Raw genomic sequence first — 16,854 nt, forward strand, 5'->3', positions numbered from 1 at the left:
GTGGGCTCTTGTTAGCTTAAGGTTAGAGAAAGCAGTGGCTGCCTGCCAAGGCAATGTGCCTTTAGGATGTTGGACTTGATATTTGTGTGTTGTCATGATATGCCTTAGGCCATGCCTATGAAAAATGCTAAAAATTATTTCTTACAGTTATCACACTCCATCTTCAAGAGGGAATTGGAAATGATGTTCAGAATTTCAGATGTGACATTTGATCACTGCTCTTTGGTTACTTTTCAGATTTTTAGGGCTTTTTGGTACTAAAGTCAAACAGAAATACAGTCATAAATCTGGCAGAAGCTTTGCTTTCTTACTTGCTTCTCCTCTGCTAAGTCAGAGAAAAAAAAAAGGAAGAAATATGTGGCCATGTACAGTTATTTCCACAGCATCCAAAAATTTCTTTGAGGTGATTGTTCTGTGAGAGGAGATAGCAAGCCTTTGTTATCACATTTGCTAGGATAAGCTTTCAGGACCATGATATGTCTTAAAACATTTTTAGGTGCCTTATTGCTTTCATAGATGCTCTTAAAAGTGTGCTCTTTTTTGACTGTGAGTTCTTTGTCTTTGCTAAGTACTAATGAGGGATCATCCTGTAATACTCTTGGTAAAACTCCAGCTTATTCCTACCAAAGCACCTTTGTCTTCAACTCAGAGGGATGTCATGCAATGTGCCTCACAGGAATAGAGAAAAGATCCTGATGAAAGGATGCAGATGGCTAGGTCTCTTTCTGTTGCAGGAAGGGATACTGGCAGAAGGGTGATGTACTGGGACTAAATGTACTGATTTCTGCAAAAGCCTTATTGCAAAAATTTCTGATGTCCAGAATGAAATCTGGTCTGAAAAAGAGAAGGGAGAAAACCCTACTACCCTAGAGAAACTGCTTGTAAAAGCATAAGATTACTGGTGGCAAACCCAGCTTCAGGACCCCAATTCCAATGCAAGTACAGCGAAAACTTGCACCAGCTCAGTGACTCCAGCCTGTACAGATTGGGTATTTATTACTATTACTCACTGAACCCTAGTTGCATAGTTGTTTCTGTTCATAATTTGAACTCCTTGTATATTACACTTGTTGTAGTGTCCTTCAAGCATTTTTTTCAATTACTGAAGCTGTGCTGTCTGTATGCTATGATTTGCCAGGTTTGTTTTTTCAGGGCTCAGAAATGTCTTTAGCCTACACCACTTCCTCAGCATAGCAACCTTGTGATGTCAAATGGTGATTACATGTAAAAGCTGCTTGTGGAAATCAAATCCCTTGACAAATCCAGTTCATTAGGGTCATCCAACTTCTGCAAAAGAAATGTACAGTTTCCTTAATTTGAAGGATTTTCATTGAACCGTTTGACTTCCTCTTAGAAATCAAGAATACTTAAAAGCAATATGTGGGCTGTGTCATCAATATATGGTTCAACACAGGAAGCAATACATTTGGGTCGGCTGAAAGAGAAAGAAATTGGTCATATTTCCAGCCTAAAATAAGTACTTCTCCAGATTGTGCTTGGCCAAATACGAATTATTCTCTTTATGTGCCGACATCTCTGACAGTCTGTGGTGTACGTGTGAGACAGAACTGTCTTGCCTCTGTCTTACTGAGGATAAATGCCACAGACTGTTGCCTTCATTTTTGAAAGATGTGAGCAGAAGGGACTGAACATGTAGCAGAATTAATAACTGGGTATCATTCATAATTTTATCCTTACTTAAAGTAAATGAGTATGTGAAATGTATTTCCCAGGGCTGTGGTGATGGAGAATTCACAATTTCACCACTAAAATGAAGCAGAACACCCGCAAACCATAAAGGCACGCTCCAACATTCATCAAAGTCAATAGGAAACTTACCTTTCAACTTTAAAGGGCATTGGACTGAATCCTGCAAACCATATTAAAACACGTAGAAGTGATTAAGCACTTATTCTTCCCATACTGCAGTAATAAGGCTACAAAAATGATAAGTGGATTTTAATTTAACACTCTGCATACATTTTCATTGTTCTGTGTTTACGTTGCGTATGGTTGGATTAGGTGGCATTTTGCCTGATGATTTGTGTTTGACTCTTGCTGTATGGCATGCTCTTTTATAGTCTTGTTTCTTTGTATATGAAGTCTTCTCGTAGGCTGTGCTTTTCTGTGAGAGCAAAGCTAGCAGCTTCTGTGAGTTGTAGTGTTGTTATGTAGTAGTCTCAGTATGGTACGATTCCTACGTGGGGATGGGACTGAGGAAAGGGGCTGCAGGCATGAGTGTCTCTTCTGCTGAGAGGACTAACAGTGCTGCAGAACATGCATAGTTCTTTTCATGGGACTGGGAAGCAGTCAAGCTATCACCACTGCTGCTGTGTCTGTTGTTGATTTGTGTTCTTTACCAAGAAGGCACAAATCGCTCCAAGCAGTGTACAGTCTGAACTTCAGAGTACTGGAAGACACTGGTATTAGGGTAGGGAATTTAAAGGTTGGCTGAAGGTGCAAGAGGGTAAATGTCATCCAGCCTGACATCTGCTATTTTTCATCCAACTAACCGATGGTTTTGGTTAGCCACTAATCTTTGACTTCAGAGATCTGTGGATGGTCAACATATTGGAGAGAGCAAACGGTTGTCTTGAAACATATCAAACAGGGTGGTCTGAAAGCCAGTTAGTACCCAGGTTTCCCACATCTGGAAGGTGTAATTTTAATGGCATTGCATCTCAATTGCTCCTTGTGGTTGGTGGGCTGTGTTCAGACAAGCCCACTAAGTAGTGCAAGGTAAAGTTGAGAGTTGGCCCATTTGAATGTTTGATTTGCTTACTTATGGGATTTATTTATTGCCTCAGTTTCATCTGTGCTGAATTCATGCTATGTTTTTAAGTAACTAAAATTTAAGAGGAATGTTTGCCTATGAAAAAGTAGAGCATTTGCACTTAGATTTTCTGGTAGATTGGATTTTGGAAGTCCAATCCAAAGTCTGTGAACAGAGCACAATGAGCACTTTGTCCTGGCACAGCAATCTGGATTTAGCCATTGCATGTTGTGACAAATGGTATGAATTTTGTGGCTTGGGCTCCAGCCACAAGAAAAGACAATCCTTTTGTCCCATTGGCCAAATAATATAGCACCATTTTATACATCTGGTATGAAGCTACAATAAGCAAATAAAGAAACCGAAAAACTTTCTTCTTTCACAAACTGAAAGTGTTACTGTGCTGAGGATGGGGGAAACTGTCAATTTCACTTTGAGAAACATATTGGAAGATGTATTTTCTTGCCCCTGCATGTCTGTAATCCTATTTTATAGCCACATTAGTACCTTTACTCATCCATTCATTTCACTGATATTGCAAAAAAACAAGAGAAGATGGAGTTTTCTGTTCTTTTAATGAGTGGATCTCACTAGAGATGATCTCAGTCAAAGTCTAGGATTTAGAAACCCCAGAGATTAAGATTATTTGCTCTTTGCTTCTGCAGGAAGAATTTAATTGCTTTCTAATTTATTTTATTTTTAAAGAAAATATTTTTATTGAAAACCACTTGATTTATAGGAGGGCTAAATATTCCACTGCTTCTGTGTATTGAAAAGTAGGTCCCAAAAGAATAACTTTAATTTTTTTTTTTTAAACTTCTGACTTGTTCATTGTAATGTGCTTATTCCTGTTTGACCTGGAGAAAGATAAAGGAAGTAGAGAAATCTGTCTGCAGGTTGAATCTGGTTTAATTGCATATTTAATTAAATGACCTAGTTTAATCAAATGTGTAGTTGTTGTAGGTAGAAACTTGCTTGGCTATACACATAGGTGAAATATCTGTTTGGTTTCTTGTACAGAAAAGAGTCGAGGACGTCATCTCTCCAATTGTGTTTGAAGCTTCATACAGCCTTGGGGAACATGTGATAGAAAGAGGAAAAGAGGACAAGGAACTACCTGCTCTGAAGCCCATTCTTCGCTGGAAGAAAGGACAAAAGATAGCACAAAGGAATCAGGTCAGATTTTGACTACATTATTTCCCAAGAAGGCCTGTGGATGAACTGACAGCAGAGGTGGTTCTAAAAGTGGATTGCCAAGCTCTGGGTTGCTTGCATACAACCCAGAGCTTGGGTTGCTTGTATGGGTTTTTGGGTTTTTGTACAATCTCTACTGTTATTAACTTCAATGCTGCTCTGTTATGTAGTAAAGACTTGTGCCTCCAAGGCTGGACAGCACAAAGTGAGGTCACTTTCTTGTTTCAGGGTGTTTGTGCTGGGAAGGGAAAGATGAGAAAGGTCCTACTCCTCCTGGCTCTTCCCTTAATGTAGGAGGTTCTTGTGAAAGGCTTGGTCCTGGCCTTCTTTCTACGTTAAGCCTTTATTAGTGCAGAAGGGAATATGGGAACTGTCTGAGGGGAGAGCTAATAACAAAAAATTTGCCTGGCTCAACTGTCCTCTTGAGGACTTCACATATCCAGTCATGTGGCAAGGGAAACTTGCTCCTGCTGTTATTGTAGGACATACCATGCTAAAATAGGATGGTTTTATTTCAGAGAAAATAAAGTGTAGGTGAAACCATGTACTTATTAGGATCCTATTTTGCTCCACTGCAATGCCGAGAAGCCCTTCTATCTTTAATTTTGGTGAGAGTAAGAGAATTTCCTTAATGGTGAAACAATCGTCATGTAACAAGTAATTATATTATTATTATTATTATTATCATTATTATTATTATTATTACTATTATTATACTTCCTTCTCTCCCCCTTTCTCACAGATTTCCTTCTCTCCCCCTTTCTCTCCCTAAGGGAGTAAAGTGTATGTGTTTATCCCACCTCTCTTGTTCGCCTGTCTTGATCTCACTAGCATCTTTGGAAAATGCAGGCCAATGTTGTGAGGTTTTGACAGCAGTGATCAAGACAATACTTATGAAACTAATAAACGCAGGGTTCATGAAGAAGGTGCTCATGTTGAGGTGAGAGACTCTGCTAGTGGCCTTTTGAAAGGTTTCCTTTTTAGTAGATGCAGAACTGTTACAGTGTGGATACTGTAACACAATGTATCAAACAAGGAGTCCCGTGGAAAAGAAATATATATGGACTGATTCTTGATAGATGTTTCAGAGAGATGTTTATTTCTCCAGCCGCATGGCTGGAGCTCTGCCGAGGAACTGAGGCAATCATGGGACCCGAGGGTCCTTGTGCGCGCAGGGGAACACAAAACAACCAATGGGGAACGAGGCTGACCAGGGGCTAGGGAAGCCCTGCGTCTCCCCCCCCAGGGCCCCTCTCCCAGGGCTACATGGCAGGGGGGAGAGACCCCAACACACAACAGTCTGCCAAGGAAGGAGCCTGCAGGACAATTCAGCCTTCCACTGTGCCAGCACTGGAGCATCCAGCCATGAATTCAAGGCTACTCAGTGAAATCAAACTTCTTCTGTGGCATGCAAAGCTTCTTGTGTGTCAGAATTGCAGGGTAGTTTAGACTGGAAGGGTCCTCTGTAGATCTAGTTCCTTGCTTAAAGCAGAGCTAACTTAAAAGCTAGATTGAGTTGCTTAGGGTTATAGCCATTCAAGTTCTTTTTCCAAAGGATGCTTATACAGTTATGAGCTACCATTGCTTGTGAATATGAAACTCACCTGCTTCCCCTCCCCTCCCCTCCCCTCCCCTCCCCTCCCCTCCCCTCCCCTCCCCTCCCCTCCCCTCCCCTCCCCTCCCCTCCCCTCCCCTCCTCTTCCCTCCCCATTTTTAGCTATGAAAAGTCTGTCTAGAGTAAATGGTTTGATCTGGTTTTTTACCTTAAGAAGTTAATTTTCTATTGACATGATAGCATCATCATCTGTATCATTACTTTCTGATTCTTCTCATAAGGTCCCTGAATACTACTTTAAAAAAAATAGTAACTAAAATGTTTTATTTGATTCATTATATAGCCAAGTGCTTTGAACTGTATTGGGTTATAATCCTTGTATTTTAGAGGCATGATTTTTTATTCGAGTATGCTTTATTTTTATAAATTTATGAATGAAACGTGCATTCAAGAATGACTTATTTTTTATGAAGAGGGATTGTGGGGCTTTTGTGTATATGAATTTTGTATTGTTGCAACAATATGAGGGGAATTTGTGGAGAACTTTGGAACTTGCACATTGCTGTAAACCTGAGTGTTACATGAACAAAGCTGCTTGCATTCTTTACTAATCGGCTTCAACTCAAAAGATCACATCTTGCCCTGCAGGCAAGTCTCGAATCAATGTTAAAATACCTAAATACTGAGGTTATAGACCAGGGACAAAAATATGTTGGGAATTTCTCTGACTTGTTTTCTTTTGCAATTTGGAGGGGAGGGAACCAGCTTAACAATCCCTTTTCATTCCTTTCCCAGATGTTGTTCACTTAGCTTAGTAAGAAAAGGATTTTGACACTGGGTGTGCTGCCAAGTGTACTTTCAGCTAAGGAAGTGGTAAGAGCTTCAGAGTCAGTGTGGCAGTCATGTTGACAAAGCCCACATGGAGTAGCCTTAGGGCATGGTGCTGGTGTCCTCAAAGACTTAAGTTCATGGGAAAACTGGGATGTAGCATTCTCTTTTAGCAGTCTTATCTTGTAAGTAAAAATTATTTTAAAAGACCAAAAGGGACAGTAGGAACCAAAGTTAATACAATAAAGGATTTACATTTTCAAAGAATCTAATGATTATGGAGGAACCTTACATTTTGGAAGTCCAATTCAAGATTCTTGTGTTTTCTGTTTTCAGAAGATATGACACAGGTGAGGTCAGGCAGACAAAATTAGTGGTAATGTTAGTACTAGTGTCATTAAATATAGCTAGTTGCTGTTTTCAAAAGCCCTAGATCTTGTTGATTCAGTAAGAAGTGACTTTCCATTAGCCTCTTTGTTGCCTCCCAAATCCAGTTTCTACCTTCATCCACAGGAAAAAGCTAGTAAGTCTTCTTGCTTCAGGGAAATTATTGTGTGTTTAGAACTTGGTTTGGCTTAGTTCTTTGTAAATGGTTTCTACTATAACATTTATTTTTGTATACCCACTGTATAAATATGTGTCAACCGAGAAGGAGAAAGCTCTCCTGCCAAATACAGTGGGAATTTGTTCTTAGTATTATCCAGTAATGTATCTTAGAGTTCAAAACGTGATAGGCTAGAATTCTGCCTGTTCTAAATACTGTAATAAAATCACCAGCTATTATGTGGATGAAGATACCATTTTGTTTTAGGAACATATTCTGAGTAAATTTAGTTGTGTCACTGTCTTCAGGACTTTGTGAGTGCCAAAACTGTTTGTTAGTTAAAAGAAGAGACAGAAAATGTCTACAACCTTCTGTTCCTACTGTGCCACTGACTTGCAGTGAAAATTTGTGTCCAGTGTTGCACTCCTGGGTGAATGAGACTGCATGTTTCTTGGATGAACTTTACCTTTTTAAAGCAGATGTCTGTTTTTTTTGAAATACTTGTGTTTGAATAGCTGGTTAAGTAAATAAATTAGCTTGGTTGGCAGGCATGAGAGAGTATAGAAGGATTTTCATGGAGCTGATTTATGGACACATCTAGCGATTTTTGGTTTGCTGCACAAATAATGCCATTCTATATTTTAAAACATGCACATGCACCTCAATCTCATATTAAGAACAAAGAAATAACAGATCTGGACAGGATGAAATACAGTGTCCATATACACAGCATGGTCCTGTTCTGTCAGTGGTGTCTTCTCCAGAGCAGAGATCCCTGTATGCCTTCTTGAGTCAGGTCATGTCACTGTCTGCAAGCTGAGCTGTGCCCATGACATTTCTTGCCATTGGAATGACATCTTTATTCTGGCAAGCTGTTGGAATGGCTCTTGGCATGATTTTAACCTATGCCATCTACTGCAGACCATTCCTATGCATGCATCAGGAGTTAGGATGCTCCTGTTTTGGAGGCCAGGGCTATTCAATTTACTGGTGCAGCTGAAGCCTGAGTAACTTAATACAGCTGTCAGTAGTTGGGTAGGTGGTACATTTGAAGATTAATTGGCTTATACCTAGGCACATTGGAAATCCTTGGGAGACTGCAGGGATCAGTATAATTGCCATGTTCCTTATGAAATATCTTGCCACGAAGCCCCTTCCTCCTTGGCAGGGCAAGATCCCAAATTATATTTTGCATTTTTTTTTGCAGAGTTCCACCATGGGCTACCCTTCCTGCCTAATTGGAATTGTTTGGTTGGAGTGGGATTGCTGAAAGCAATTTATATTCCTCCCTCTGCCATCCCTTCAGTAGTGTCTCTTGCTTTTGATGAATTTAGTCAGCTGAAATAGGGAACAAATGATTACTTTTGGCTTAGATGGCTTGAGAAGTGGCAATGTGCTAGTCTTGAGCTAGCCCAGATTCTTCCACTCAGTGAAATGGATGAATTCTCCTGTAGTTTTCCTCAATTGGAGAAGTTTGGTTTACAATCTTCCCTAGCCTGTACCAACTGCATGGAGTTGTTCTGACCGTGGTGCAAGACCCAGCACTTGGTCTTGTTAAACCTTATGCCATTGGCCTCGGCCCATCGATCCAGCCTGTCCAGATCCATGTGCAGAGCCCTCATATCCTCTAGCAGATCAACACTCCCTCCCAACATGGTGTTGTCCACAAACTTATTGAGGGTTCACTCAATCCCCTTGTCCAGATCATCAATAACTATATTTAACAGGACTGGGCCCAATAGTGGAGACCTGGGGGACCCCACTAGTGACTGGCCGCCAGCTGGAGACAGCACCATTCACCACCACTGTCTGGGCCTGGCCATCCAGCCAGTTCTTAACCCAGAAAAACGTGCACTTGTCCAAGCCATGAACTGCCAGCTTTTCAAGGATTATGCTGTGGGAGACAGTGTCAAAGGCTTTGCTGAAGTCCAGGTAGACAACATCCACAGCCTTCCCCTCATCCACCAGGCAGGTCCCCTGGTCATAAAAGGAGATCAGGTTGGTCAGGCAGGACCTGCCTCTCCTAAATCCATGCTGGCTGGGTCTGATCCCCAGGTTATCTTGTATGTGCCATGTGATCACACTCAAGATGAACTGTTCCATAATGTTGCTGGGCACTGAGGTCAGGCTGACAGGTCTGTAGTTTCCTGGATCCTCCTTTTGGCCCTTCTTACGGGTGGGCGTCACACTGGCCAGCTTCCAGTCATCTGGGACCTCTCTGGTTAGCCAAGACTGATGACAAATGGAGAGCAGCTTAGTGAGCTTCTCTGACAGCTCCCTCATCACCCTGGGATTGATTCCATCTGGTCCCATAGACTTGTGAGTAGTGAAGTGGGTCAGCAGGTAAATAGCTTCTTCCTCCTGGATTACAGGGGATCAATTCTGCTCCCTGTTTCTGTCTACCAGCTTAGGGAGCTGGTTGCCATGAGGATAACTACTCTTATAGTTAAAGAATGATGCAAAGAAGGCGTTAGGCACCTCAGCCTTTTCCTCATCCTTGGTGACTATGATCACCTTGCATCCAATAAAGAATGGTGATTCTCACAGGCCTTCCTTTTGTTGTTCATGTATTTATAAAATCATTTCTATTACCTTTTACAGCAGTGGCCAGATTAAGTTCTAGCTGGGCTTTCACCTTTCTAATTTTCTTTCTACATGACGTAATGACATTCATGAAGCCTTCCTGAGTTGTCTGCCATTTCTTTCAAAGGTCATAAACCCAAGTTCCAGTGAAAGCTCCCTGTTCAGCCAGGCTGGTCTTCTTCCCCAGTTCATCTTTGGGCACATAGGGAGGGCCTTTTCCTCTTCACCTTTAAGACTTCTGTCTTAAAGTATGTCCAGCTTTCCTGGACCCCCTTCTTATTAAGGATTGTTTCCTAGGGGGCTCTCTGAACCAGTGTCCTGAGTAGGCCAAAGTCCATCCTCCCTAAGTCCAAGGTAGAGGTTTTGCTTACCCCGTTCCTTACTTCACCAAGAATTGATTACTCTATCATTTCATGGTCACTGTGCCAAAGGTGTCATCTGACCACCACATTTCCAACCAGCCCTTCTCTGTAAACAGCAGGTCCAGCAGGACACCCCCCTTGTTAAGCTCACTTACCAGCTGTGTCAGAAAGTTGTCTTCCACGTACTCCAGGAACCTCCTAGACAGCCTCCTCTCCACTGTGTTGCGTTTCTGGCAGACATCCCACAAGTTAATGTCTCTCACAAGAACAAAGGCTAGGGATCATGAAATATCAGTCAGCCTCTCACAGAATAGTTCATCCATCCCTTCATCCTGGTTGGGCTGTCTGTAACAGACTCTCATCAGGGTGTCTGCCTTGTTGGCCTTCCCCCTGATTCTTACCCATAGATACTCAACCTTGTCATCATTATCCTTGAGCTCTTCACAGTTAACACACTCCCTAATGTACAGAGCCACACCATCATATCTTTTTCCTTGCCTGTCATAGAATCATAGAATCGTCAGAGTTGGAAGAGACCTTTAAGATCATCAAGTCCAGCTATCAACCCAGCACTACCACTGTAACCCCTAAACCACTAAACAACATCACCCAGTGCCAGATCCAGATAATTCTTAAACACCTCCAGAGATGGTGACTCCACCACAGCCCTGGACAACCTTTTCCAATGCCTGACCACCCATTTTCTAACATCTAATCTGAATCTCAGCTGTCTCATCTTAAGGACATTTCCACTGCAGGCATAGCAGAAGAGACCAGTCCCCACCTCACTACAGCCTCCTTTCAGGTAGTTGTAGAGAGCAATGAGGTCCCTCCTGAGCCTGCTCTTCTGGAGAATGAACAACCCCAGCCCCCTCAGCCATTCCTCATAAGACATGTTTTCCAGACCTTTCACAAGCTTTGTTGCCCTTCCTTGGACATGCTCCAGTACCTCAATGTCCTTTCTAGAGAGGCCCAGGACGGAGCACAGCACTCGAGGTGTGGCCTCACCAGTGCTGAGTACAGGAGGGTGATCACTGCCCTGGTCCTGCTGGCTGCACTGTTCTTCACAGAGGCCAGGATGCCATTGATCTTCTTGGCCACCTGGGCACACTGCTGGCTCATACTGAGCCAACTGTTAACCAGCACCCCCAGGTCCCCTTCTGCTGAACAGCTCTTGAGCCTCTCCTCCCCAAGCTTGTAGGGCTGCATAGGCTTGCTGGGACCCAAAGGCAGGACCCAGCATGTCCCCTTATTGAACCTCATGCCATCCTCAGCCTGTTGATTGAGTCTGTCCCCATCTGTCTGCAGAGAGCAGATCAGCACTCCCACCCAATTTGATGTTTCCTGCAAATTGACTGAGGGTACATTCTATGCCCTCATCCAGATCATCAATAACTATATTAAAAAGGACCGGCCCTAAAAGTGAGCCCCAGGGAACACCACTAGTGACTGGCCACCAACTGGATTTAGCTTCATTCACCACAACTCTCTGGGTCCAGCTGTACAGCCAGTTTTTCACCTATTGAAGATTCCACCTTCTGAAGTGCTTGTAGCCATGAATTGCAGCACTCCAGTCTTGTGAGTCATCCCACTTCATTTCCGTGATGGCAACTACATCATAGATTTTGTGCTGCACAGTGGCTTCCAGCTTCTCTGGTTTGTTATGCATACGGTGTGCTTTGGTGTAGGTGCACTTCAGCCAGGCTATTGATTTCACCTCCAGCAGTGGTATGCTGCCCCTAGGCTCATCTCTAACGAGCCTGGTCTTATTCTCTCCCTTCTTCAAGCATAATGCTCTGATGAAGTCTGTGTGGACCTGAGGGAGCCTGATAGTTAACCTTCATCCCCTGCACCATGTGGTGCCAGCACACTGGTTTCACTCCCCTAGTATTCCTGCCTTTGTCACGTGTTCACTCCGCCACTCAGGGTTATTGTGGAAATAATGTATTCTCATTTTATCTGACACATCTGATGAAATCCTGGAACATTTTTCACAGTAATAATTGCTCTTCTAGTGGGAATTTAAATCAGCCATTTTGTGTTTGGCTCAGCAACATACGTAAATGAACTGTTTCCATGAGTAATATAGTAAAGCATGGCATGCCTCAAAATAATCGTTTTATATTTCTTATCTGTGGTCAGTAGACATGTACGTAATAGCTTTACTTTTCAGGCAACTTGAAGGTTAAAAACCAAAATAAATTCAGGTCTAAAATCAGGCTCCTGTATTTAGGCACATTGATGTAATTGGTTTGTAAAGCTATAAACAGAAAATACTTCCTAGAAAAGTTAGTGAGATTTGCTTACAACTCAGCATTTGAAAATTGGATCATATATCCTGGTTTCTAAATAAGAGCCAGGAATCCAACTTCACCTGTTATATATAACATGTTTATAACCAGATAGCATCAATATCTAAAAAGCAAAGAATTATTAGAATAAAAAGCCCCCTTATTTAATTGTTTTTGTGTTACTAGCATGATCTAATTGCTAAGTCATCTCTGCACATACCATAGGGTTTGGTGACAATTTACAGGAAACCAGTGTAGAGATTGAAATACTATATTCTTAATCCAGATTATTTTGCATAACCAAAGTATTCCTGCAGAAGTTCATGGCACAATTTATGAAATTAAAGGAATGGATCCTCAGATACCAAAGACCAACTGTGCTACCTTTTAAGGGGTGCTATCTGAACCTTTTGTAGACTGATGTGTGAGGAAGTTGTTAACTATCTGATCCAGAGAGAATCATTGTTCTCTTTTCCAGTCCATAAAATATTTTCAAGGGTTCTTTTGAGAATTCTGTTTCTCCCCCTTCTCTTCAAACAATGACCCTCAGCTGTCACTTTCCCTTTCTGTAAAAAGATAGGCAGAACTCTCACTAGAATAGTGCTGGCAACCTCTCAAAGTCTTGATTGTACATTTTGGCTACAGCCTGAAATTTCCATGTGCTTTCCTGAATTTTGGTAGGTTGGATATTTTGAAATGCTTTTTCCCCCTTAATTTATTTAAAGATTTCCAGTATTTTCTGTGGGCTGGAGGGGCACAGGAGATTTTTATTTTATATGTTTCCTGTTCTCTTCCCTACTTCCAGAAACATAGATTTGTTTAATTTTAGATAGCCATTGAAAGAAAGTGAAGCATCTTAGTAAGCCTGGTTTGAAATCACAGATCACCTTCCTCAGAGCACAGAGCTCTGACCATTAGGCTAAAGCCAGGCTCTTTCTTACTTGTTTTGCCTCCTAGCAGCTTTCAGTACAGTCCACTACCAGCAAGAAGGAAAACGAGATTATCTACAAGCCCAATACCCAGCAGCTTTACGCTTAGGATACAGGAACTAGAGATTTATCCCTCTCCTACCTTCTACATTTAGCCCTGGCCTTTACCACAAAATGTGGAATTTAGTCCTTACACCTCTCTTCAAGAGGCATAATGAACATAAAAGGTACTTCCTTTGAGGCCCTAATCTGACAATATGTAGACATATTCCCTCCCTGATCAGCTCTAGATTTCTCTTTACTGTATGTTTGATTGTGTACAGATATGTATATTCACTTTTTATAATGAGTGTACTTTAATGTAGGCTTTTTGACCTACCCCCTGGAGGACATGGGTGCCATCCATCTTTTCTAACCCCTCAGGGTTAGAAAAGAAATATCTGTCACATTACTGGATCTCCCAAAGAGCACAGTCTTTTTTTACTCAGAAATCTCGCCATGTTTGTTAAGGAGGTTTGGTGACTTGGTGCTAACTGCTCTTGAACAATTTCCCATACCTGCTGGGTTCTGTGCAGCAGTGGAGAGAGTGCCGAGAGGAATCGTGAACCCTGGAAATGCTGGGTTTTGTCTCTGCTTTGCGGTACATCTGGTGATGGCAGGAAGTCTGACAGGCTCATTGAGAATGCACTTTACACTAGTTTTGTGTTTATACAGTGAAGATGTGTCTTAGAAGAATTGAGGTTATCCTGTCCCTGTTATTGAGTACACAAACACCTATTTTTCTTGTGGAAAGGCTAGACAAATATGTGGGGGCCTTGAGATAAGAAATGCAGCTGTGTTTCTCAGGCAATTTTTGCCCGGAGTTCCACCCCCCTGCCCCATCCTCCTCAATTTTTCATGTATGTATTTCTTATGTAAGGAAGCTTCCTGGCCATCTCTGATATACGTATTCAAATCTGTGAGGTACTTGATACAGTGTTAGTGGAATACCATTAGACTTCATAAAAACACTGTTCAGAATTGCTCCTCTTCACTTTGGGTAACAGTAACAGCAAAAATTCGGAATTTCTTCCCCAGTTAGTTTCACCCTATTTTCTTTTTTCAGTTATGAATAACACATACAACTCATGGGTTACCTTCTTCAACAATTTTAATATTTAAAGAGCTCTATAAATCCTCGTAACTGGTATTGCAAAGCTGCAACCACTTTAAAGATTGCTTAGAGTTAAAATTAGTGGTGATATTGTAGTAGGATCTGCACCATATCCCAGGAATGAACTCCTGCTTTAACAACATGCAGTGTTGAGTTAGGTACAGTGTCTGACCCAAAGAACTTGCAGCTCAAGTAGACCAAGTAAGGGCACAGTAACAATATATAAGCAGTGTTCACAAATGCTATGATGCCTTAAAGTGTGTTTACTTCTTAATTGTTTAGGAGGGATTTAAACAGCCAGAAATTAGTTAACCTGAAAGGTAGAAGTGACAAAAGGGTGGGGAAGGGAAGGCTCAAGTTAGCAGAGAAGAAACTGGAGGAAATAGACTGTGAGAAGATGGAGGGTTGAGACTCTAGAAAACATACAAAACGGGAAGGTGGAGTAGAGTCCTGGTAGACCAGGGAAATAGTGGAAAATAGCAAAATAGTCCAGAGATGTCATTAGCCTGGAACTGGGCTGCTGAATCAGTTGTGCCTCCATCCGTGGGTCCTAGGAGCCTGTTGGACTGGAAATCCAGACCAGCCAGCTGCTTTGAGGTGAGAGAGCTCCCCCCAAACCTGAACAGGTTCAAGATCCTTCACAGAAGCAAACAGTTCACGTCTACACAGCTGAGGATCTCGGAACTCACCATCCTTATTTCTTTCTCCCAATGCAGTGTTCTGTAGAAACCTGGGTATCTATGACATAAGGAAATACACCCAATGTATTTCAAAGTAGCTTGCTCTCTAGTACATGTTATGCTGGAAGAGATACATGCTCAGCAATTTTATAAAATGAAGTATTTGTTCATTCTTTCTGAATAATGATAACTATAGATTTAGTAAGAAAATTCAAGGATTATTAGGTAGTTGCTTAAATGTACTTACAGTATTTCTTACTTTGAAAAGTAGAGATATTTTGTTTGCTGTGTTCACTTTGCCAAGATTTCTGCAATTCAAACAGAGAAACTGACAGACCAGAATTTTTTTACAGTTTATTATTCTTTCTCCTCTGAGGGTTACCAAACGGTCTTTCCTATGTGTAACTGCTACAGTGGCTTGAGGATTAATTCTGAGGACTTTTGAAACTATACCTCTGAAATGTGCCATGTTTGAGAGGGAAGCCTAGTGCCAGTTCCTGTCTCGGGCTTGTTCTTGTCCTTTGGCTGTGGTAGTCTTTATTAAGGAGGAAGGGTAAATTCAGTCCTCGTTTGTAAATCCCCAAAGAATTCCACTTCTGAGATTCTCAGAAAGCAAAAGGTAGGGAAGAAAAATAAAAGAGCAAAGTAAATAGCCCGGATGAGCTGGCCACCGTCCACCTGTCTTCTTTTGCAACACAGTACAACCTACAACATAGTTTGATATCTGTTAGTCAAACTGATGCCTTAAAGAACCTGGAAATAAAACAACACACTTTAGAGAAAATATTAGTATAGGAGGTATTATAAAGGCTGGTCTTTATTGGATGCCTCCAGGGGCAGGTATGGAAAATGCCCACCCTGCCATGGGGTGAAAACAGTTTTATAAGTTTAGCAAATTAGCATAATTGACAAAATTTCCCAATTAGAGATATAAGTGGTGAGGTAATTCCCCTCCAGTTCAACCCTTTTCTAAATCCTCCCCCCTTAGATAGGAACTAAACTTTGTTTATGAAAATGTGTTTTGAAGAGCTGGTTTCAACCTTTGCTCCCTGGAAGAACCAAGATAGGATAGGGGCCTTGGACCCCCCAGCTTGGAGCCTCTGGAATGTGTTTTGTCTTTCTGCCTATCAGGGAAGGGAAAAGGTAAGGAAAAGTACCAGGGCTAGCTAGGAACTATGTAACTGTACAACAATAGAGCTATGTATATATATGAAGGAAATAGAAAAGAGGCAAAAATAATTTTGGCATCACAACAACAATTAACTTCATAAAGGTCCACTCCTTTTTGGGGAGCTCAAACAGCATAGAAAAAGGAGAACAAGCTGCCTGCTTAGTCAAGAACCTTCCTGGACAGCAAAGGACTAGAAGTCTCTATGCCCTCTGGGCTTAAGATTCAAGTCTTTTTCCAGTCCTGATACAGTTGGGCAGAGCTCTTAAAAATGTACTAATTCAGTATGGTTTGGATTTTTTGCCTTCTCAGTCTCTCCAACCCAATCTGACCATTGTGTGTGTCCTGCACAGATTTTCCCTGTCCTTGTGTTTATGATTGAAATATATTTACTTTGGTAATAAAAGTCATGAAGCATGTAGAAAGGAATATTCACATTAAAGGAAAAGATCAGTGTATTGTCAGGTTTCCTAGTTGAACAGTGTTGGGAACATTCGTATTGGGTGTTTGAATATTTGGTAAGCTGAAGAGCATTACAACTCTGAAAGAATGAGTCCTCCAGCCTGAAAAGTCTAGCCTTATGTTTAGAAAGGTATTGGTCTGTGGTCTAAACAGCAGGGGAAAGTAACCATGATCTTGATGGCATCTGGGTTTCTTCGATGCCAGGAGCATGTTCCTATTCTCTTCTTTCACTTTCTGGTGGCTGCCTCGTTTAGCCACAGCAAACTACTACAGTGATTTGCATAGGTTCATAGACTTTTCATGTATGCCCTTTCTTTTTGCCACTTAAATAA

General features: G+C 41.6%; 1 protein-coding gene across 2 annotated transcripts in view; it reads left to right on the forward strand.

Annotated features, from left to right (window-relative positions):
- ITGA9 (integrin subunit alpha 9) overlaps positions 1-16,854 on the forward strand; it is a 250,265-nt gene that overhangs the window by 108,416 nt on the left and 124,995 nt on the right. For both annotated transcript variants that reach the window (XM_069007851.1, XM_069007852.1), the window contains exon 16: positions 3,794-3,949. In XM_069007851.1, the coding sequence (XP_068863952.1) occupies positions 3,794-3,949 (156 nt within the window). The remainder of the gene's footprint in view (positions 1-3,793; positions 3,950-16,854) is intronic.

This window comes from Aphelocoma coerulescens, chromosome 2 (assembly GCF_041296385.1).
Source record: "Aphelocoma coerulescens isolate FSJ_1873_10779 chromosome 2, UR_Acoe_1.0, whole genome shotgun sequence".
Classification (NCBI taxonomy): Eukaryota; Metazoa; Chordata; class Aves; order Passeriformes; family Corvidae; genus Aphelocoma; species Aphelocoma coerulescens.